This window comes from Schistocerca gregaria, chromosome 1, assembly GCF_023897955.1.
Source record: "Schistocerca gregaria isolate iqSchGreg1 chromosome 1, iqSchGreg1.2, whole genome shotgun sequence".
NCBI lineage: Eukaryota > Metazoa > Arthropoda > Insecta > Orthoptera > Acrididae > Schistocerca > Schistocerca gregaria.
Genome location: NC_064920.1, coordinates 1193020029 through 1193044422, shown reverse-complemented (window position 1 = coordinate 1193044422; position 24394 = coordinate 1193020029). Strand labels below are relative to the sequence as shown.

Below are 24394 nucleotides of genomic sequence, written 5' to 3'. Positions count from 1 at the left end.
CGTCATTTCTGCACTGAATAAGTTACCAATAAGATGTAACGATTCCATTAAAGGCACTTTGGTAAATAGTGAGACCACATCAAAGCTGACTAATAAATCCGAGCTGCTAAGCTTAACTTCCTTCAAGCGACTGACAAAATCCTCGGAATTACGTATATGGTGGCAACACTTACCCACATACGGCTTTAGTAGTGAGGCCAAATATTTTGCTGTAGAATAGGTGGCAGCACCAATATTACTCACTATTAATCGTAGTGGGGCACCATCCTTGTGTATCTTGGGAAGACCGTAGAGTCTTGGTGGTACTGCATTGTGTGGTCTCAATCTCTTGATAATTTGTTCAGGTAGAGAACAGTCGTTCAAAAGGGTAGCAGTTTTCCTTGATATTCGGCTTGTTGGGTCCTTTTCAATTCTGCGGTACGTGGAATCATTTAGCTGACAATATATCTTCTCGTTGTAGGCTTCCCTTGTCAGAAGAACTGTGGCGTTACCCTTATCCGCAGGCAGTACGACTGTGCTAGTATCTTCTCTGAGGCTGCGGAGAGCAGCTCTTTCAGCTGGCGAGATGTTACTCCGTTGTGGCGCACATTTCAACAACGTTCGGCAAGATTCACGTCGAATTTCGTCTGCATTATCCGCAGGGAGACGTCTAATAGCTTCCTCAATCGAACTGATGAAATCCGTTAAAGGCAGTGAACCAGGAGTAGGGGCGAAGTTTAAACCTTTCGCAAGCACTGACATCGTCGCATCGTCAAACGATTTCTCCGTAAGGTTCACCACGGATCGTCCAGAGATAGCTTCTTGCGGCTTTCGTGTTACGAGTTGGCTAAACTTCGCACTTTGCCTCTTCGTACTGTTCCTGTGAGCCCAGTCTGCCTTGGCCCAAGATACACCGTCAATCCAGTCCCAGCTAAGGGAAGAACATCTTGCTGCAATCTTCAGATGTAAATAATATAAATTCCTGGCAACAGCGTCTAACTCACGACGCGTATAACGGATTCGTTCTCTTAATAAAGCCAGACTCGCCTTGCGTTTTATATTGTTGGCGGCCACACTATTAATAAAATGAACAACTCTGGCGAAAGTTGGAATCTACATTTCAGTAAAAAATTTAGTGAACACAGCAACCTGGCTCTTTTCTCACGTAATTTATCCAGTACGTGGATATCCTGAACCATCTCCTCCCCGTAAAGGTATTTGATGTGACTTCTGAAATTTTTCCGGCGTATTTGTTCTTCTAATAATTTCCGGGTATGCAGCCGGATCCCGTCGACATTCTGCCACGATATATACCGCGACTGCACCTGGGCTCTTCAGTAGTTGTGTACTCACCTGATGATGGCCGGACGTCTCTGGGCCGAAATATCGTGGCAGAATGTCGACGGGATCCGGCTGCATACCCGGAAATTACTGTGGGTCTTCGACAAAACATTTGCAGTTACGTACTACGAACACAGGAGTGGAAGTACAGTCATTTTCGCTGGTCTGCTTTTAAAGAAGTCTTTGGCATGTCGTGGACGCGAATTGTTTCGCACCAGTGCATCTATTAGATACCAAATCTGTTTTCTGTGTACCCTCCCCCTACTGGTCACGTAAAGCCCTAACGAAGTGTATTCGACCTGAATGTGACAAGAATAATAGTTGGTATTAATTGATGAGACTTTTGAGGGAGGGTACACACAAAACAAGTTTGGTAGATGCAGTGGTGTGAAACAGTTCCCGTCCACAACATGCAAAGGGCTTCTTTAAAAACTAACCAATGAAAACGCCCAAAACGCTAACCACTACACCAACTGCACAGCAGTGCTCTATCTGCTGACAGATACTTACCGTACATATTATTACAGTGTTGGCACATTGCCAGTCTTTAACGTCCATTTACTGCCCGAAATACGCGCAGGACGAAATTCTGTGAGAGACAGGCCGGCCGGAGCGGCCGAGCGGTTCTAGGCGCTACAGTCGGGAACTGCGCGACTGCTACGGTCGCAGGTTCGAATCCTGCCTCGGGCATAAATGTGCGTGATGTCCTTAGGTTAGTTAGTTTTAAGTAACTCTGAGTTCTAGGGGACTGATGACCTCAGAAGTTAAGTCCCATAGTGCTCAGAGCCATTTGAACCATTTTTTGTGTGAGACATTTTTGTATTGCCAGCATGTGAGGAATCGCGCTGCGAAGTCCGAGTACGCGAATTTTTCTTCACCCTGTACACATCGCAGAGAAGGAAAGCAGTTGTCATATTTTCAATAAACAATCGTAACCTTTTTTATACTCCCGAATACCAATGGGGAACATGAATGTTAATGTCTGTTTTGCTTAGACTCACCTGGGTGTTGAAGGAGCAGCTGCTGTTGTATGCATAACTGTGGGTTGTGCTATCATCTCTAGCCATTTACTTCCGAAATATCCGAAATAGGTTCTCCTCAATTACCGTCAACGGATTAAGGCAGATTCCGGGGCGTTAGCTTTGAAAAGAACACGGCAGATTTCCTGCCCCGTTCGTGCCCCAACATTTGTCACGACTGTAATCAACCCGTCGGACATTAAACCCTACTCTTCCTTTCTTCGATCTTATTGTGCCGTATTGTTGTAGTTGTGGCATAGATTGTGTTCCTTTATCTGCACTAGGGCCGTGACCATCACTGATAAACGCTGCGCGCTGTAATTAGGACTGGGGCTGTTGTTTTTCTCGCCGATCGACATGGTACCAGCCTCCATATCGCTCGCAGATAACATGTGACAGTTGGGCCGAGAGATACGAAGAATAGAGTCTGATTTGTGACTTGGAAGCAACTCGTGGTGGTTGCCTGCTTTACAACCATGTGGCCTCAGCTGACGCTTCAGTTCAACTACGTGTAACTGCAACGCTAAGTAAGGTAAACAAACAGACTAGTGAGATACCTTAGTTTCCGATTCGTATTTCCGTCAGTTATTCTTTAAAGCGAGATAGTAACCTATTCGCGTTTATTTCAGTTTATAAGTTGCTATGTTTTATTACTTTTAGTACTGCTTGATCTTTTATCGCAGCGGTATCATTAGGAAAAAAAAGACGTAATTCAACTAGCTTAGAAATGTTGTTGGGTGTGATGATAATATGTAAGGAAAAATATTAGTAGCTGAAGTAGTTGTAAAATATTTCGACTGCTGAATTCTTGTAGCCGTTAAGGATTTCGGTGCCTGTATGGAACATTTCTCATTGGTCTCCTGGGGAGGTCCTGTTACTAGTGGTCTTTTATTCGTTGCGATCTGAAAATGGAAGGAACGAAAACTGGCTTTCAGCGTATCACCGACGGCGAGTTTATTAGCGACAGAGTACAAGCTTTGACTGGAAAGGAAATCTTCGGCGTCGTTTCCAAAGGAACCATTTCGAGATTTATGGAAGCCACAGGAGACTATCATCTGGAGGCAGTGTCGTACCACGGCTTCACCTCTTTCAGTGATAAGGTGTTAGATGTGTTCATGTATGTGTAGCTCATGCAGTTTAGTGCTGTATTAAAGTTGTGGATGACAGTTTGGAAATGAATAGAACAAAGATGTATGGTCTATAAGGAAGGGAAGCCCAGCCTCAAAGTACTCGTACCATTCGACGGGTCAGTCGACTGTGTTTTGTTGTTTTCCGCTGCTGCGTAATTTAAGGCAATCTAGCTGAGTAATTTAAAGCTGCTGCCTGGTCATCTCTTAGACATTGCACTCGACGGCATCTCAGCTCGTGTGTGGCTGTGATCGGCAGCACCTCAAAATCACCGCCACCGTTTCCGGCCACTGGTTCCATCTCATTGCAGTATTTTACACATATGGAAATCAAGAAAAAAGGAAGCGCAAGTTTCTAAAATGAACACTTTACTTTTTCCTGTCCGGTAAATTTATTTCAAAGTTTTTTTCTGTTCAACGTCGGACCCCGTCCTGTGCTTCTTTATTGTAAAGCAGTAGGTCGTCAAGGGTACATCTCTTGGCGGAATTTGGACGCTGCAGAATATGTTGAATCCCCTGGACTTCACCGCAGTCGCATTTGTTGTCTGCTTCGTCTTTGACGCCCCGTTTAAATAGATATGTTTTGACTGGCACTCCAAATGGCTCTGAGCACTATGGGACTTAACTTCTAAGGTCATCAGTCCCCTAGAACTTAGAACTACTTAAACCTAACTAACCTAAGGACATCACGCACATTTATGCCCGAGGCAGGATTCGAACCTGCAACCGTAGCGGTCGCGCAGTTCCCGACTGTAGACTGGCACTACACCCGCTCTTATGCGATTCAGCGTTCTCCGCCGCTGGCCAGGGAAGTCCTTTGGGGTCACATTTGGCTCAGTACTAAGGAATCTTTTGCGGGATTTACATCTGGGAGGTCCGCATGAAGCACCTTGTACGGGGTCGCGCTCATCGAAAGCCTGTTAATATCCCATTTCTCGGGAACGGGTAGGTGTGTCATGTTCCAATTTACGTCACATGCTGAGGTGTACGATCCCTTGGCGAAGTACAACATTTAAGCTTTTAAGTCAACGCAACCGTGTCACATATTTTGATATTTACGCATCACTCACCAAAATCTGAAGGGTACTTCCCGCTGACGTTGAATCATGAAATTAGACAAGAAGCAAGGTTTCACAGTACAGATACAGGAAAATATCCGAAAATTGTTAAATGTTGCATAAAAATATACTTCTGATATGACTAACACAACATTCATCACCTGTCAGAAGCTTAATAGAAAAATATTACTGGAAAGAAACATAAAACGTACGTTGTAATCATGTTTTAATAACTGCATGAACATATTTTATTAAATCTTCTCTGTCTGACATATACAAACTGAAGGCTCTTGCTCGCTTCTTTTTGTACCCCCGTTCCATTCTCAGGAACTACTACAGAAGTTTTGATACGTTCTTGAAATTCAAGGGACCTGTATCTTGCCATTATCGAATCGATAACTGCCAGAAATTGTGATTCTCGATTCCCTGTATAGATGAACTGTCTGTATACAATGAGCGAGTCCCATTCCCACCTGGCCAATATGTTTGTTATCTGAGATCTCCTTTCGGCAGCGTGTTGTCAGACTTGGTTTGCTTTGATTGATCCTTTGTTTATGTGGCTATTTTTTTCGGTATTCTAATGGGGAATTAATGTCTTTAAACAATTTGTACAGAAACCATATGGCAGTTATAAGAGTTGAGAGGCATGAAAGGGACGCAGTGATTGAGAAGGGACTGAGACAGGGTTGTGGCCTATCCACGATGTTTTTTTTTAATTTGTATGTTGAGCAAGTGGCAAAGGAAACAAAAGAAAAACTTGTAGTAGCAATTAAAATGCATGGAGAAGAAACAAAAACTTTGAGGTTTGCCGATGACATTGTAATTCTGCCAGAGACAGCAAAGGACCTGGAAGAGTTGCTGAACGGAATGAACAGTGTCTGGAAAGGAGGATATAAGATGAACACCAACAAAAGCAAAACGTGGATAATGGAATGTAGTGATCAGGTGATTCTGAGGCGAATTAGATTAGGAACCGAAACACTTAAAGTAGTAAAGGAGTTTTGCTATTTGGGGAGCGAAAGAACTAATAAAGTAGAGAGGATATAAAATGCAGACACCTATAGCAAGGAAAGCGTTTCTGAAGAACCAAAAATTTGTTAACATCGAATATAGATTTCAGTGTCAGGAAGTCTTTTTTGAAAGTATTTGTACGGAGTGTAGTCATGTTTGGAAGTGAAACATGGACGATAAATAGTGTCACAAGAAGAGAACAGAAGCTTTCAAAATGTGGCGCTACGGAAGAATGCTGAAGAGTAGATGGGTAGATCACCTAGCTAATGAGTAGGTACTGAACAGAATTGGGGATAAGAGTAATTTGTGGCACAACTTGACTAGAAGAAGGGATCGGTTGATAGGACATTTTCAGGGGCATCTATGGGCACCAATTTAGTATTGGAGGGAAGCGTGGAGGGTAAAAATCGTAAAGGGAGACCAAGATACGAATACACTAAGCAGATTCAGTAGGATGTAGGTTGAAGTAGTTATCCGGAGATGAAGAGGCGTGCACCGGATAGAGTAGCATGGAGACCTACATCAAACCGGTCTTTGGACTGAAGACCACAACAACAGCATTTGCCGAATTATTGATTTCACTGGCATAACATGTTAACAACGATTGTTTACAGACTCGCTAGCTGTAGCTTTTATGTTGTGCAAGATACATGTTTATGCGTAGGCATCAGTTGTCGAACTGCCCCTCCCTCGTCTTCACAACCGAACCCCCACCACTAATTTCCCCCCTTCTCCTATCGCGCCGTCTGCGCAGGTGCGGGCCAAGTTATTTTGTGCGTATCCTAAAATAAGTTATTCTCGTCAGTCGTCAGTTGATCGTAATTGTTGCCTACGCGGTAGTCATCTTAAACTGCTCTGCTAACGATGTCTGTCGTATTAGTGTCATCTATGAAGTCTGTTGTGCTCTGAGCATATTGTGGCCTGCCTCCTTGTCTTTGTCGATATTCGTCATGTGTGGCTTTATTTATTTTGTCTATGATTTCATTTGTGATGTGTGACCAACGGTCGATACACATTGTGGGCCGAGGGGCTCTACTTTCGGTACATGAATAGCTCTCTGGTTTCTTTGTTGGCAGTACTTGTATGCTCATCGTGAATTCATGCAAATGGTTCTGAGTCGTATCTTTTTCACAGGGTATTCTCATAGTCCTCTTTTAGTGTGTCATGTATTTCAGTACACACCATTTGTATGTCGTTTGGAAGGAGAAAATACCTAAACGCACATTTGTACGATTCAGCAAGTCTCTCCGTGAGGCCAGCAGAGGCCCTATACAATTCCCACATTTGCCACTGAAAATCGATCTTTGAACATTCATTTTAATATTCGGAGCGTCACATTCCCACCAGTCGACAAGATCAGAGTCCTGTACCGTACTCTGTTGAAAGTGCAAAGCTGCCCTGATCCAGAAGATTGGTTTGAACATGGCGGTGCTTTTCAAGACACGGTCCTACTGCAGGTGCGACCTTTGAACTGACTCGTCCACCCAGTAACAGTGGGACTTGCAGCTCAACGTGGACTCGCATGCGCGGTCCAGTCTGGTATTTGTCACATACGCTGCCTCACTATACACGCTCCACATTCCCTGCTAATTCAGTTTGTTACGAATCTCGTGCACGTTAGCAATACTCGAGAATAACTTGTATAAGCAGCCAATTTCGTAGGCAGACTATTGTTTCCTAACAACTTACTAATCATCAAAGGCTTCTATGTTCCGCTCCACTTCAGTTGCCGCGCAATCTATCTTCTGCGTAATATATTTGTCTGGAATTTGGAATTTGTACCGCGCTCTTGACTCCTATTGTGAAGACAAAATTTTTGTCTGGCAAATAGCACAAATTAATTGTTTTTACATAATGGCCGGCGTAATGATCACACCGCCAACCTTCAAGTCAGGGCGAAATCTTGTGAAGGACTGATGGGATTTTTTTGCAGATTTCTTCCGATAACAGTCGAAGAGAGCAGCGTCACTTGCGAAAAATGTGAGATTGCAGCTAACGTCATTCACCACGTGTACGGAACAGTGGGAATAACAACGGTCTTATCACTCATCTCTGAGGCACACCCAGTATCACATTTTTGTCTGTTGATGTGTCTCCACCACGTTAATGAACCTGTCAAGTTGCTCGCATTACAGCCATAAACCCGGCAACTCATCACTCTCGACCTAGTCACTGAACTTAAAGCTTTTCGAAAAAGGGAAATCTAGCAGTTTATCTGTGAGTGAGAGTAATATTTGTGAAAAGCACCAGCTTCTTATAATCGGGAACAGTACCGGTTCGAGGAAATTTTTCGACATCAGAGTCATATCATTCGCTGCCCACCTTCCCTCGTTGTCCCACACACATTAGTTGCTTTTCCTTTAAAATAAATATAAATATAGTGATCATAGAAATGTTTTTTTTTTCTTTTAATATGAGTTCATAGTAGACATTCCTCCGCGTCACAGATAAATGTCTTCATCTTATTCCACTGCTTAAATATTAAAAAGAAGAAACAATTCATTCCCATTTTGAGAGAAATCCGATAGCTCTTCGAAGCAGAAAGCAGCTGTATTGGTCTAGCTTCAATGAAAATGTGCTATGTATTAAACTGAGCGGAGAAAATGAGAATATAAAATCCTATTTTTTCTTAGTTTGGCAACAGAACATTTAAATTCTATAACGTACAATTTATATTACTTTCACCATAGAGGGACAAAAATACGTAAATATATCTAAGTGCTTCGTAAAAATATCGCAGAGTTGTAGCGGCAGTCAGGCGCAACACGCTAGAGTTCCTAACAAACAGATCGCACAATGTCATTCTAACGGAGAGAAATCTTCAGACGTAAAAGTAATTTCCGGAGCACCCCAGGGAATTGTTAGAGGGCCATTACTGTTCACAATATATATAAAAATCCTGGCGAATAACGAAGGAAGTTCGAAAAGTTGAGAACAAATGTGTTTACTTTGTGTAGGAACTTAAGTGGAGTCAGAACAAGTGTTCACTACGAACTAAGGAATCGAAGGTCTTCCATTGACCGCCAATTGACATTGCATGAAATTTCTGTGATTTTTCCACAATCTCCAGAACTCTCTTTTGCAAGACACTCACAGAACTGCTAGGATAACGGAAACTGCGCGCACGATGGATCCCGAAACAGCTCACAGGGCAGGACAAGAAAAATCAAGTCAGTAGCGCCCGCGAATTTCTTCAGCGATTTGAATTGGAAGGCGAGGATTTTCTGAGCTCTGTTGTGACTGGAAATCAAACGTGGGTGACTTATTACACACCTGAGACAAAAAGACAGTACTCGCAGTGGCGTCACACCAATTCATCAGCCAATAAATTTAAAGCCGTAATTTAGCGCAAAAAATCTTGACCACAGTGTTTGGGACCGAAAAAGCATAGTTTTGGCCGAATTTCTGCTTCAGGGGAAGGCCATCAATGCACAACGATACTGTAAATACGTAAAAAAAATGAAAAGGGGCTTTCAATACAAAAGGAGGGAAACGCTGTCGGGAGCAGTGTGCTTGTTTGCGTAGCAACGGCCGTCCTCACACAACCGTAGCCACTAAGCTCTTTGAGTCATTTGGTTGCGATGTTTTGAGCCACCTATTCCCCCGATTTGGTGTCTTCGGGTTCTCGTCTTCTCACTTCCCTGTGTGGAATTAAATTTTTAGCCATCGAGCAGATGCAGAAAGGTGTTCTGAGTTGGGAAGGGGCTGGCAGGAGAGTTGTTCGAGGGGTGCATAAAAAAGGTTGTGCCATGGTCCACCACATGCATTGAACGCGATGGGATTGTGTGGAAAAATAGTAAACAAGTGTGTCAACAATATCCTGTATTTTTCAACTACACATTTTTTTCAAAAAATGTAAAAACCTAATACACCTACTTTGTGAACGTGTCTCGTATTGTTATACAGTTACGTCATAACAGTAGAAAATTTCAGCAAAATGCAAGAAGACCTGCAGAGGAACGGCGCTTGGTGCAACGCAAACAAATTTAGGATATTGCGTATATAGCTGGAAAGACTCGTTACACAATTACAGAATTGTCCAAAAATCACTGGAAGCAGTTGCATACATCTGGGAGTAACGTGTACGGAGCGATTTAAAGTGGAACGAGTAGATAGAAATTAGTCGTAGGAAAGGCAGATGCCAGCCTGAGATTCGTCGGACGAATTGTAGTTCAGCCCACAAAGGAGGCAGCCTATGAAATCGTTGTTCGATTCCTGCTTGAATATTGCTTGTTAGTCTGGTATCCTGACCAGTCAGGATTAATAGAGGAAACGGAGAAGATCCAAAGAACACCTCACTTTGTCACAAGGTTCGATTAGTAAGCGTGAAAGCGTCACGGAGATGCTCTGCCAGCTCCAGTAGCGGGTTCTACAAAAGAAGCGTTGTGCATCACGGAGTAATTTACTGTTAAAATTTCGAGATCGTACCTTCCTACAAGCGTCAGTCAATATACTGCTTGCCCCTACGGTTATACCGCGGACAGACCGTGACAGTAGAATCAGAGGAATTTGAATTCACATGGAGGCCTACCAACGATCATTTTGCTGCACAAAATTCGCAATTTGAACTGGAAATGAGAAAAATCACCAAGTCCCCTCCGCCACTTGCCATGAGGTGGCTTTCGGAGTGTGCATGTACATGCAGATCTGCTTCACAGACACAGTTGATAAATATTATAGCTCGCGGTCATGATGCGTCAAGCCACTTTAGCCAGTTTAAAGAAATAAGCCCTAAATGACACCGTAAGTTTCATTTATGCATAATTTTGAACCATTGGAGGAATCTTTTGATAGTGGACAGATTTCGGTGATTATAACAGGAAACCCTCATTGGAAACAAATGTTACAGTTATCCAAGCATACGCATTCTCCATGTTTAATCACCATGTGTCACCCGGGTACTAGAAAATTAAACATTTTGAATCAGTTATTTCAGAGGTGTTCTGAACTGTTCTATGACCCAACACAATCCGAAAGTGAAACGGAAGGTGACATGTAGTAGTCATTGCCTTAAATGCGAGGACTGGTTTGATGCAGCTCTCATACTAATCTATCCTGTATATGCTTCTCCACCTCTGCATAAGTACAACAACCTACTTTATTTCGAACCTTCCTACTGTATCCGAGCGTTGGCTTCCCTCTACAGTTTTTACCGCCTACGTCCACATTTCCTTCCTTCCAAACTGACAATTTCTTGATCTCTCAAGATATGTCATCTCACAACCCATCCCATCGTTATTCAGGATGTGCCATAAATTTCTCTTTTAGCCCGGTTTGATTCAGTATCACCTCGTTGGTTACTCCACCTACCCATCTAATGTCTAGCATTCTTCTAGAGCACCACATTTTAAAAGCTTCTGTTGTCTGAAATGCTTATCGTCCATGTTCCACTTCCGTACAAGACTACGCTCCAAACAAATACATTTAGAAAAGAGTTCCTAACTTTTAAATTGATATTGAATGTTAAACTCCTCTTTTTCATAAACTTTTTTCTTGCTATTGCATTTTATATCCTCTCGACGTTGACCATCATCAAATGGTTCAAATGGTTCTAAGCACTATGGAACTTAACATCTGAGGTCTTCAGTCCCCTAGACTTAGAACTACTTAAACCTAACTAACCCAAGGACATCACACACATCCATGCCCGAGGCGGGATTCGAACCTGCGACCGTAGCAGCAGCGCGGTTCCGGACTGGAGCGCCTAGAACCGCTCGGCCACAGCGGACGCCTTTCGACCATCACCAGTTATTTTGTTTCCCAAATAGCAAAACTTTTAGTGTGCCGTTTTGTAATCTGGTCCCAACATCGCGTGATGTACTTCGAGGAGCAGACATAACGAACTATCAGAAGCTACGTAATTGATACAAACTGCTCGATTGGGTTGCATTGCCTCCAGCTAGTCGAACCATGTGCTGATGTTCCTTTGGATCGTAATCGTGAGCCTCTGGGAGTTCATTTTGTCTATGAGAATAAACTGTCGTTTAAACGACACATCACCCAACTTGAAACGACCTTGAAAAACACACACGTCAATGAAAGTCCAGTAACGAGCAGGAACTGTTATGTCTAGACCTCCAGAGATGTAAAAAAACAACCAGGACATAGAAACTATAACCAGCGAACAGACTAATACCGATCAATAGCAAACGACTGAAAATTAAAAAAAAAAAGCGTCGGATCCAATACTTGGATAATGAAACGACTGAATACGTGGTAAAGTATCTAATTAAAGTTGCAACAGTGTCGGGTTAGAGCTTCAGTTAACATACAAATTCGTGTCGCTCGAATTGTCACATTCTTGTTTTCCTCACGAGGGTGAATGAAGGAGCTCTCTAGACCAGTGGTTCCCAACCCGAGGGGTAAAATGAAATTTTCTGAGGGGTAAGAACGAAAAGATTCGGAAAATTTGGAAATTTGTGGTAAGGTTCAAATGGCTCTGAGCACTATGGGACTTAACATCTATGGTCATCAGTCCCCTATAACTTAGAACTACTTAAACCTAACTAACCCAAGGACAGCACACAACACCCAGCCATCACGAGGCAGAGAAAATCCCTGACCCCGCCGGGAATCGAACCCGGGAACCCGGGCTTGGGAAGCGAGAACGCTACCGCACGACCACGAGATGCGGGCTGTGGTAAGGTCTTACGGGACCAAACTGCCGAGGTCATTGGTCCCTAAGCCTACACACTACTTGAACTAACTTAAGCTAAGGACAACTTAACACACACCAATGCCCAAGGGAGGACTCGAGCCTCCGACGAGAGGAGCCGCACGGACCGTGACAAGGTGCTCTGGACCACGCGGCTAAACGACTCGATTCTGTTTCAGACACGAACCTAAATTATTTTCAAAACATCATTACTATTGTCAAAATTTTGTAAGACTCTAATATTGATTGTATAAATTATCAGTAAGTACCTTTTCTCAATTAGAAGCATTACTGTGATGGAGGTTATTGGTTCCTCGTATAGTATGCCAACTACACGCATATGTTGTGCTTTATCCCGAACATCGTATATGATAAAAGTGAGACATATGTGTAACAACTACTAAATATCTTATGAAAATATCTTTTCCAAGTTGTAATAGTACCTGCAGTAGCCCAGAAATTGCTTCATTACTCGCTTCGAAACAGGAAAATGAATTAATGGCAGCACGCCACAGCAGCAAATACTTAAGTGCTACTGTAGTGGTGTACATATTATTGTTGTTATTACCACACTGTTAGTGGCTGTAGTCAGACAGAAAGCATTAACAGCCGGAAGTCTTCCAATTTCTGCCAGTTCAGAAGCAAGGATTGCAGCAACCAAGTGATATACGAACAGCAGGTACGGTGCACGTGTTTCAAATTGGTTGACTTTAAATGGGGTTGCAGTGTGCGTGTCAAGCAAGTGTCGCAGTGGAGAGGAGTGATGCAGGGGAGGCACGTTTCGTAACAGGGGTCTACCCTAGCAGTCTTATCTGAGGAGGAGTTGTCGGTAGCAATTGCGAAGCACCACCAATTCCTTCTTCATTCATTCTAACATACACACACACACACACACACTAAGTATCGTTCATCTTTCATCATTTTAAAAATATGCTTTCCAAACAAAGTCTTTCACTCTACAGTGCAGTTAGGATGCGAGAGTGGGGGAGGGGCTGGCAGCAACCAGCAGGGGGAAGGGGATGGGGGTGTAGCTAATGTCTGATTGCAAAAATGGTTCAAATGGCTCTGAGCACTATTGGACTTAACTTCTGAGGTCATCAGTCCCCTAGAACTACTTAAACCTAACTAACCCACGAACATCACACACATCCATGTCCGATGCAGGATTCGAACCTGCGACCGTAGAGGTCGCGCGGTTCCAGACTGAAGCGCCTAGAGCCGACTTTATTATTTTTTTTATTTAATCTCATTTTGTTCGTTTTCGTTCTTTGTATCTGCTCGTGGCGGACGTCGCAAGACACCCGTTTTCAGCTCGTTGTTGATCCATTGGCTCAGTTTTTTAATTACATAGGGCAGTTAACCCTCTGACCAAACACGCTGAGATACCGTGCCGGCGAACCACCGCTGGGCCACTTCGCCCGGCTGTCTGTATCCAGGGGTAATGATGTAACAAAGGTTGGGAATTACTGCTCTACACCCTACAACAGTGGTCGTCAAAGTGCGGTTCCCGGGTCGTATGCGGCCCGAATCAAAGTGTGAGTGCAGCCCACTATTGTCAGCCGTTGTTTATAATAATGCACTTCTAGCAAGTAACAGCGGAATCTGGACACGTGAACTAAAATTAAGAGCTTCTTGAGAGTGTATTTTTCTCGCTCAGTAACAAATAAAGCTAATCAGAGAGACATAATCAAATATACTGGTATTGCTTAGTTGTAATCGACGTTGCTAAATTCGGCCGTGGGCTGAGCCAAGTTCGCCGCTCACTTCAGGGCCAAAGTGATATGCAGCGCGGCCACTGGGTTCAGTGGAAGTGAGAGAGTGAATGTTTTGTTGTTTGCTTACACTGCTGATAACTCATGACCGTGTTCACTAGCACCGATCAGCTGCTGCACTACAAATGTCAAACGGAAGTAATATGGCTTCGTGAATGCGCATTACAGAGACGGTCATCTTCTGATGTGGTACATGTTTATACCAAGTAATATATCAGTTTAAGGCTGTTATCATACAGCGCACGAGTAAAAGAAAAATGAAATTCAAAACATTTAGTAAACATTTGCGACCGTGTCTAATACTCCAGTTACTTTTACTAATTCATGTACCATACTGACTTATGTAGGTTACCAATTACTAGAGAAATCAGTAGGGTAAGATGTGGTAAGCTGGCCAGGACGGGAAAAGTGACCAGTGCATATTATTTTCCTCGTGAACAGCGCTGCTGCTTCCCGAAGAGTGGTCGGACTGTTTCTAAGTATCTCTCCACTGTTTTCAGACAGACAGAGGAAACATGTTCCGTTAGTTTTAGTACAAACTTTTTTACATTTTTTGAGTCATTTCATCTTAGCTAAATCATTTATGTTATTCTTGTTAACCTCACTTGTATCGAGAGTAATTTTTTATAATATCGATGTTTAAATAACGTCTTTTGACCAACAAATGTAGATCATTATTTATTTGAGTGTGATGGTTTCTTCTGTGGATTACTAACGCCGACATGGCGTCCGGCAGGGAAGAGTGGCCAAGGTGGTCATCCCAATTGGAGTTCAAATGGCTCTGAGCACTATGGGACTTAACATCTGTGGTCATCAGTCCCCTAGAACTTAGTACTACTTAAACGTAACTAACCTAAGGACATCACACACATCCATGCCCGAGGCAGGATTCGAACCTGCGACCGCAACGGTCGCGCGGTTCCAGACTTGAAGCGCCTAGAACCGCACGACCACCGCGGCCGGCAATAATAAGAGTTAGTTACTTAGAAAAACTACGCGTAACACAACAGATAAAACCAACTTCTAAACCCTTTTATATACAAAGCTGTGACCGCCATTCTAACCCTCTGTGACAATCCTGAATTAATTATTTAAAATCGTCTCTGTGCTTTGCGACAATTTAGAATTAATTATGCTGTGTTATGTGAAACCACCTCTGTTCCATTTCACCCAATACGAAAGTCCGACTGAAAACGGTATGCTGCCGGCGCCGCTTGTCAATATTTCAGATACTAGGGCGTGAAGACGCCTAGGAAAAGTGCCTGCAAATCAGAAAAGCAAACATGGGATCATGATGCGACGACGGCGACCACAGTACCCGCTTAGGTACGGGAAAATGGTCACTATGTAAGCTTCCGGAAAAGTGCATTTAGTTCCAATAAATCATTTTCTTTTTCACTTGAAAACATTTGTGTCATACCGTATGATATTCAGAATGTGTATGTGGTAAGCGCCGTCAATAGCCACGATTTCGTGAAAATTGAATTTCTCTTTGAGTGGCCGCTTTACGCCCCCCCCCCCCCCCATTCCTATGTAAATTAAACTAAATACCTTTGAATCACAATTACGAACAACTTAATTGGAAAGAAAACATCGAAAATGTGGTGGGGAAGGCAAAAGGAAGACTGCGTTTATTGGCAGAACACTTAGAATATGTAACAGATCCACTAAAAAGACTGTCTACACTACGCTTGTCCGTCCTCTTTCGGAGTACTGCTGCGCGGTTCTCACCAAATTTCAATCGACAATTTTCTCCTCCGAATGCGAAAATAGTTTATTGATGCCGACCTACGTAGGCAGAAACGAACATCATAATAAAATAAGGGATATCAGAGCTCGCACGGAAAGATACATACGTGTGCTGTTCGGGAATGGAATAATAGAGAATTGTTATGAAGATGGCTCGATGAACCCTCTTGCGTGTGATTTGCAGAGTATCCGTGTAGATGTAGATGCTGATCTAGGTGTCGCCCTACAGTGTCAGTGTTGACCCTTTAGCAAAACGTTTGACGACCACTGTTCACCGGCTTGGTTCTTTTGAAGGGCGCGGCCGAGCGCCGATTTCCTGCCCCATCCTCGACACAGCTCGTGGTCTCGCGGTAGCGTTCTCGCTTCCCGAGCACGGGGTCCCGGGTTCGATTCCCGGCGGGGTCAGGGATTTTTCACCTGCCTCGTGATGACTGAGTGTTTGTGTCGTCTTCATCATCATCATCAATCATCCCCATTACGGTCGGAGGAAGGCAATGTCAAACCACCTCCACTAGGACCTTGCCTAGTATGGCGGCGCGGGTCTCCCGCGTCGCTCCCCTACGCTCGGTAAACGGAGTATGGGACTCATCATCATCATCCTCGACACAGCTCGTGGTCTCGCGGTAGCGTTCTCGCTTCCCGTGCGCGGGGTTCCGGGTTCGATTCCCGGCGGGGTCAGAGATTTTTCCTGCCTCGAGATGACTGGGTGTTGTTGTGTTGTCTTCATTATCTTTCATCCCCATCACGGTCGGAGGAAGGCAATGGCAAACCACCTCCACTAGGACCTTGCCTAATAAAGCGGTGCGGGTCTCCCGCATCGTTCCCCTATGCTCTGTAAAGAAGCATGGGACTTCATTTCCATTATTCCATCCTCGACACAGCTCGAGCTTTTGTTCCGCCTCAAACGACCAAGATCCCGACAGGACGTTAAACCCTAAGCTTCTTTCGTTCTTTCAAGGCGATGTCCTCGAATATTCTTCTGCCCCCAAGTACCACTCCATAAGACCGCGAAGAAATCAGACTAGTAATATCAACAAAGAGGCATTCGTGTGAGCAATAATTCTTTCCTGCCCTATCAGTGAACTGCACGGAGCACAACACAACGCCTCGTTTTTTAATTTAAAAAAAAAAAAATGTACTGCCATGTACTACGTAGTGATCGCTTGCGTGTGCATGCACGCTTATTATTATCGAAGGTAACATCTAAGGCTTTGGCACCGGGGCAACATAAACTGAGGAGCGCGGGAACAAAAGCCGATAAATCCGCATTTGCTGTTAATACAGAAAGTAACAAATAGTGATCTCTAAACGGCTTCAAAGCTTTTGACAATGTTGACTGGAATAATCTCTTTCAAATTCTGAAGGCGGCAGGGGTAAAATACAGGGAGCGAAAGGCTATTTACAATTTATATAGAAACCAGATGGCAGTTATTAGAGTCGAGGGACATGAAAGGGAGGCAGTGGTTGGGAAGGGAGTAAGACAGGGTTGTAGTGTCTCCCCGATGTTATTCCATCTGTATATTGAGCAAGTAGTGAAGGAAACAAAAGAAAAATTCGAAGTGGGTATTAAAATCCATGGAGAAGAAATAAAAACTTTGAGGTTCACCGGTGAAATTGTAATTCTGTCAGAGACGGCAAAAGGCTTGGAAGTTGAACGGAATGGACAGTGTCTTGAAAGGACGATATAGGATGAACATCAACAAAAGCAAAACGAGAACAATGGAATGTAGTCGAATTAATTCAGGTGATGCTGAGGGAATTCGATTAGGAAATGAGACACTTAAAGTAGTAAAGGAGTTTTGCTATTTGGGGAGCAAAATAACTGATGATGGCGAAGTAGAGAGGATATAAAATGTAGACTGGCAATGGCAAGGAAAGCGTTTCTGAAGAAGAGAAATTTGTTAACATCGAGTATAGATTTAAGTGTCAGGAAGTCATTTCTGAAAGTATTTGTATGGAGTGTAGCCATGTATGTAAGCGAAACATGGACGATAAATAGTTTGGACAAGAAGAGAATAGAAGCTTTCGAAATGTGGTGCTACAGAAGAATGCTGAAGATTAGATGGGTAGATCACATAACTAATGAGGAAGTATTGAATCGGATTGGGCAGAAGAGAAGTTTGTGGCACGACTTGACCAGAAGAAGGGATCGGTTGGTAGGACATGTTGTTGTTGGGAAGTTTATGGGGGGACTAAACAGCTAAGGTCATCAGTCCCCCATTCCAAAAAACCGGCGAAACAAAATTTACGGAACAGGTAAAACCCCAAGGGGGGAGGAGACGCCCCTCCCCCCAGGGTAGGACATGTTCTGAGGCATCAAGGGATCACCAATTTAGTATTGGAGGGCAGCGTGGAGGGTAAAAATCGTAGAGGGAGACCAAGAGATGAATACAGTAAGCAGATTCAGAAGGACGTAGGTTGCAGTAGGTACTGGGAGATGAAGAAGCTTGCACAGGATAGAGCAGCATGGAGAGCTGCATCAAACCAGTCTCACGACTGAAGACCTGAAGACAGAAATGGCTCCACAAGCTATATATATAAAAAAAAACCACCATAAAACATTTGCGTTGTGCTGAAAATTATTTTGTGGCAGCATGTATTACTCCCGCATCTCCCCCTTACAGCTCAAACACGCGAATGCAGCAAAAGTGGATGTATCGGGCTTTGTTCCTGCGCTCCTCAATTATTTGCTCTGTTTAAAACAGGGCCTGTTGTTTTCTTGTCTTGTGAGTGTAGTTGCATTACGTCCTTGTTTCCCACGTTTAACTGCGTCTGACACGAACATTTCAGTAAACTTAATTCATTTGAGAATTTTGGCCTGTGAGACCAACGTTTTACAATGGTTAGTATGTGCATCGTCAGTTTGTGAAATGTGGAAGCGTCACGTCAGTTAAGAGCCAGTCAATTCGAGGGCCGTTAAATCTTCTCACTTCCATAACTGACAATTGGCAGTGGCAGTCCAGACAATGAGCACTTTATGTAGTCACCAGTCGAATACGGTACCGGCGTTTAGCTGAGGCAACGGCCGAGTGGTGTTTGCCTGTTTACGTCTGGCAGTGAGTAGAGAAGGGTGTGCGAAGCGAACTGAACCACTGCAAGCTGTGCCATCAAATACTGGACGTTAGGGCGGATCAGGAAATGGCTTGTACCTTGTCTTGGGTATGTATATACTGTTAGAATAATGCGAAAAGTTTTGCCTTCTAGGAAAAAAAAAGTGTGTTAAGTATTTGAGAAAACACAAAAACTGTGTGATGTAGTCATTCCGTTTATGGCCGGTGAATTTGCGATCGCAATTAGCTAAATATAAATTTTTGGTCATGTAGGAAATAATGAATATTTTATGACATACACTGTACAAGAAAAGGAAGAACATGAAATAAGAGTTTTGCGTAACAGTAACTCGAGTGCAGAAGCCTGTGTAGTAGACCTATGTAGCAGTGTTCAATTGACGAAAAGTCTGATTCCGTGATTAAGAAATCTGTAGAGGAGATTCTTCTGAATACGAGTTAAAAATACATACGATGGCTTGGAACCGAACTATTTCTCTTTCGAGATCGGAAATCTAATTTTACCTCAATTACGTACAAATTTAAAAGATTGTAATGTAGAAGAGACTCGTTAAATTACAAAATGTGTTAAAGTAAATGCAGTTGAGACGCACTGAATTTGTGCTACATCAGTTACATAGTTCACACATACGTAACTCCAGATATTCGTAACATGGTGCAAGGCGGACGGAACGTTGACAAGAGTTTCTTGAGAAATATAAAAAATGCAGATGTTTGCGGGGCGGTAGTAGCATAGCAATATAGATGCAAGAAATAAGCACTTTTTAATTTTTTAACGAATTCTTAATGGTTTTGTGTGGCGTACAGAGAAAACAAGTCCTCCGACCTTCTGTATTTATCGGAAGTTAAATCTAAAAACAGAAATATCGACATTTAATGGAAGTTCATTCAGTTGACACACACGCTTCATTGCTATTAGTGTTTTAAAAAAGTTCAATCTATATCTAAGTCCTCTGCGATGAAGAGCAAAGTGTAGTTTTTTATATATATATATATATATATATATATATATATATATATATATATATATATATAGCTCTAACAGTTGCTGCGTGCTTCATTACTTATATATCTGTTGTATTTATTAGATGATGTGCACCATATTCTTTATTCTTCAAATTTTATGTGAATTTCTTAAGCTTACAGGCTATCTTTTATGCTACATAAATTAATAACGTTTACGTTAACATCTTTTGTTATACCACGATGTTTTCCCTCAGTGTACTATACATCACGTTTCCCAGAACTCTCGAATCAGATTATTAGTCTGTCACATTTTTTTCACGTTCATCAATAAGCCCTGAGCGTGCTAGCTATGTAGTTCTGTTTGTCCAGTGGAAGCATTTATCGTAATGTTAAATTCATTAAGTAAATTGGCAGGCTGTTCTTGGGTGGTGACGATTTACTGCATATCTTCTCCAGCTCTTCTATTATATTGCCCAGGTTTTTCCTGTAGCATGATGGTATGTTTTTGAATCACTTAGCACTACTTACACAACTAATGATGTCTTATTTAATTCTGGTTTAAGTGAATCTAATTTTTTTATTCAGTAATGGACTTAAGGTTTTTTTAGTAGCTCCTTTATTTCTGTCACTTTTTTTGTAATGCTGAACTGTGTATACAGTTTATTATTGCACCCTAATTTCCTCCTTATTCAAAGATAGTATTTTTGCCGGCAAATGTCTTTTCTACATAAGACAGGTCATTCGGAGCGTTAAGATGACGTTTGGTGTATTAGCTTTAAAATTTTCTGGTGCAAGTTTCCGTAATTAAATTCATTTCCTGTGGCCGCGCGGTTCTAGGCGCTTCAGTCCGGAACCATCCGGCTACTACGGTTGCAGGTTCAATCCTGGCTCGGGAATGGATGTCTGTGATATCCTTAGGTTAGTGAGGTGTAAGTAGTTTGAGTCTAGGGGACTGGTGACCTCCGATGTTAAGTCCCATAGTGCTTAGAGCAATTTGAACTATTTTCGAAATTTCATTTCGCCATTCTGCTCATGGTTTGGGTTATATGTCCTGCAGTAATAGCAGCCGGTTTTACAGTTTTGTTACACTAACATATTTTGATGTATTTGATTTTTTTGCCTTCTTCATACGTTAAGGAAAGCTAAAAGTGGTATGCCTTATCCCGGAATAATTGTGACTTGGGGTAATGTGATGGTCCTTGTATTCAGAGGTGTAACTGTAATTGAGTGCTGATTTTTACTGAGTGATAACCTTATCACTGTGCATGTTGTTAAATTCTGAAGAACCTTCAACTATGGCTCTTTGGCTTCATTTGCGCAGAAGTGCTAAACATTGGTCGTTTCATGATACCCACAAACTCTTTGCCGGTCAGGAACGGGCTATTGTCTTACAGTTGTCTTCGGAAAAAAAATAAGTCTTATGTCTAAAATATACCTATAAAATTCTTAAACTTTTGAATTTATTGATGGTTCAGACTGGTTTTAATTATTCCTCTACTAATAACATAATATGCGGCGCCTGAGTGCAGGGCCATTCTGGAGCTCTTTAGCATCGAAATTATAAACATATATGAAAAAGGAAAGGGGAAGAAAAAAATTACGCCCAACGTGGGGCTCGAACCCACGACCCTGAGATTAAGAGTCTCATGCTCTACCGACTGAGCTAGCCGGGCAGTTGCGGTGTATAGGATTCTGTTTGTAGTAAAGCTCCACAGAGGGTCCTTTGTTGTTCTAGGTTCCGTCAGTGTTTGGTGAAAGTTTGCTGTGTAGCTCTTAAGTTTGCTTTATACCCTACGAACTGTAGTAAATGCAGTTCGTAGTTGTTTTCCATGAAAACTCGGTAAATTTGGTATTTTATTTGGCTTCTTTCAAATACCCATTTTGGCACCATCTGGCGGTACTAGTTGTAACGAACGTGCTACTTGCAAGTCTGCAAGACAATAACGTAGGTGTTTATTCCTAAAACTTAAATCTATTAAATGACATGTGTTTATCTTGTTCGTTTTATAAGTGCCTTGTCCTTTTCCATGCGAACGAAAGTGTATTTAATATGGACAGTTTAATGAATGGCTAATTTTCATGACTTTCCCTTTTTTGTATGTATGCAAGAGCAAGCGATTTCTGAGAAGACCGGTATATGCTAACTTTTATTTACTTTTCAGATAATGGCTAGTACAGACACGACGGAAACCCCTTCTTCTGACGCGGGGGATGCTCAAGGATTGCGTTAGTAAGTACATTTATTGTTTTATCATCAGAAGTACCATTCCATTATACGAGTACTTCTTTCAGGGCAACACAAACGTCAGACACACAATTTGTGTTATGAGCGCTAATTATTCGCGGAAGGCGTGTTGTGCAGCAGTCTTTGTTAAGAGCAAAGATAGGCTGTCAGTAACAGTTCTAAAATCGATTCCCCCTCCCCCCCCTTCCACCTTATTGTTCTCTTTCTCCCTTTGCTATGTTCACTATTTCAGTCACTCCACCCCCACCCCGACCCCTCCACACACACACACACACACACACACACACACACACACACACACAAATTAAAATACCTGTTTATCAAGTACAGTATATTGTTTTTAACCCATTTCATATGCATAATTTGGTACTGTGTTTGCATGTGTTGACAGTATAAAAGATCTTTTCATAAAGGAAAAAATAGTAACCTTTCAAATGTAAACAAAAGTTGGAATCAAAAATTTGAAACAAATTGGTTAAGTTACTTTAGCAGATTTATCATTCTTTTGTAATGATTACAAAGATTAAGTGCTGAATAGTAGAATAGAGTGCAGTATTTATTACGTATTTAGACTTCCAACAAATGTAGAAATGAATGTCATGAAAATGGTGCTATGAAACAGCAGCTAAAATTTCCTTTGGTCAATGGTGACACATCACAAATAGCCATGTGAAAACAGGACAGTGGCAGATCACAGCACACAAACCCTCACCAAATGACACCACAGCACTTGATACATATTATTATTATTATTATTGTTGTTATTATAAACACTACACTGCCATGTATGTGTAGATCAGTCCATGCCCAATAAAGCAAAGGTTTGGACAACATAGTGTGTGATGCATATTTGTTTAATTGTATGTACCCATTGAGTACACTGAAAGTACTAAATTTCATATTTTATTGATACATGGTTTTTTTTCTTGCAAATTTCAGAAATGAAAGTTGCTTGTTTTAGTAAAACAGCTGTGTCTTTAACATCAGGGGACCATTCATACTAGGAATCTGAAACTGATTATCACTGTAAAGGTCTTGGTTTAAGCTGTACTTGATAAGGAACACATTAATGCTGTAACATTTGTGTGATGTTACGAGAGAGAGAGAGAGAGAGAGAGAGAGAGAGAGAGAGAGATACAAAATTGAGAAAATCTGTGTTCTGTCATGTGACTGTGGTATGATGCTTACTGACAATTGAATTAAATGGGTATTAATCCTATACTATGTTCCTGAGGGCCAAGACGAATATTCAGTACAAGTCATTGGCTTTGAACAATGACATAATATGGCTGCTGCCGTGTCACATTATGATGTGTGTTTTAACAGTCTGGTTATTGGTTGGCAAAGCTAACTACTGTGAAAGAAACCCTGATTGTTGTGACACTGATTTGTAGGTTAGTCAGAGGTCCGTGTTAGGTCGGAAATCTGGATGTGAGTTGGTGAAGCCAACAAAATGCAAAAGTAACAAATATGGTTGTAGTAACAGGCTGATCTGTAGCTTAGCTGGTTTGAAAAAATCATCATTGATAATTACGTTGTAGTCACTACAGCATTTACGATGTATGTCATGTATTTCCTTTGTCACTGGCCAAACCTGATGAGTAGTGTAGAATATTCGTCTTTATCCGTACCTGATAAGTAATGAAAGCTTGTGTTGAAACAACTGCTTAGGTACGACTTTAATGAATGTTGTTCTCATTTTGATAATTTTGAGCAGTCGTTCTGTGATAAAGAGGAGGGGAGGAGAAAGAAGCTGCGTGAAGCAGTAACTTAAGTTTAAAGACTTATGGTTCATCCTTTTTTAGGATACATTCAACTACCACGTCTTAGATTTCAGGATTTAGGTGATTAAAATTGCAGTGAAGTAGGAAATCTTGATGGCCTTTTCAAAAATGCAATCAACCTGCCACCATTTTTGAGAACTGGCACTATTGGTTAGCTTCAATGAGACTGTACTGAATTGGCATTATAACCTTACTTCATTTTGTTAGTGTTAATTTGTTGCACATAATCCAAAATGGATGCAAGTAATGGTTCATTTAACAAAAATGTAGCTATCAAGACTTGATTTTCAAATGGTCTTTGTAAGTGTTGTCTAGCAGCAAGCCTTTAAATGGGTCACCACAAGTCCATTGCAAACACATCTACTTTGTGCCATTCTGTACCAATGTCGTAATCTTATGAAGGTGTGTGCTGGGAATTCTTTTTCAGCTGCAACCACAAAAGAACAACTCATTTCCTTTGTCAGTTAACTTGATCTTTGATATTGAGATCAGCTATGACTAGAAAAGCATTTAGTGCAACTACATAATCTTCTTAGCTCTGAAAACTCAAGGATTGAATAACAATAATATTATGAAAAGTAGAGTGCTACTCACCATATAAATAGAACAATGAAAAGATT

The 24394-nt window shown here is 41.9% G+C and overlaps 1 protein-coding gene and 1 non-coding gene across 11 annotated transcripts in view; one reads left to right on the top strand and one right to left on the bottom strand.

Moving 5' to 3' along the window:
- Window positions 1–24394, top strand: part of LOC126284583 (caspase-1-like) — a 398664-nt gene that overhangs the window by 305404 nt on the left and 68866 nt on the right. For 4 of the 10 annotated variants that reach the window (XM_049983636.1, XM_049983680.1, XM_049983628.1 and 1 more), the window contains exon 2: window positions 21908–21975. In XM_049983636.1, the coding sequence (XP_049839593.1) occupies window positions 21908–21975 (68 nt within the window). Of the gene's footprint in view, window positions 1–2763; window positions 2872–18556; window positions 18871–20221; window positions 20243–21516; window positions 21691–21907; window positions 21976–24394 lie in introns of those variants that run through there. The other 6 variants (XM_049983687.1, XM_049983662.1, XM_049983653.1 and 3 more) reach the window with 6 other exon arrangements.
- Window positions 21346–21418, bottom strand: Trnak-cuu (transfer RNA lysine (anticodon CUU)). The gene has a single exon. It is a non-coding gene; the product is annotated as a tRNA-Lys (tRNA).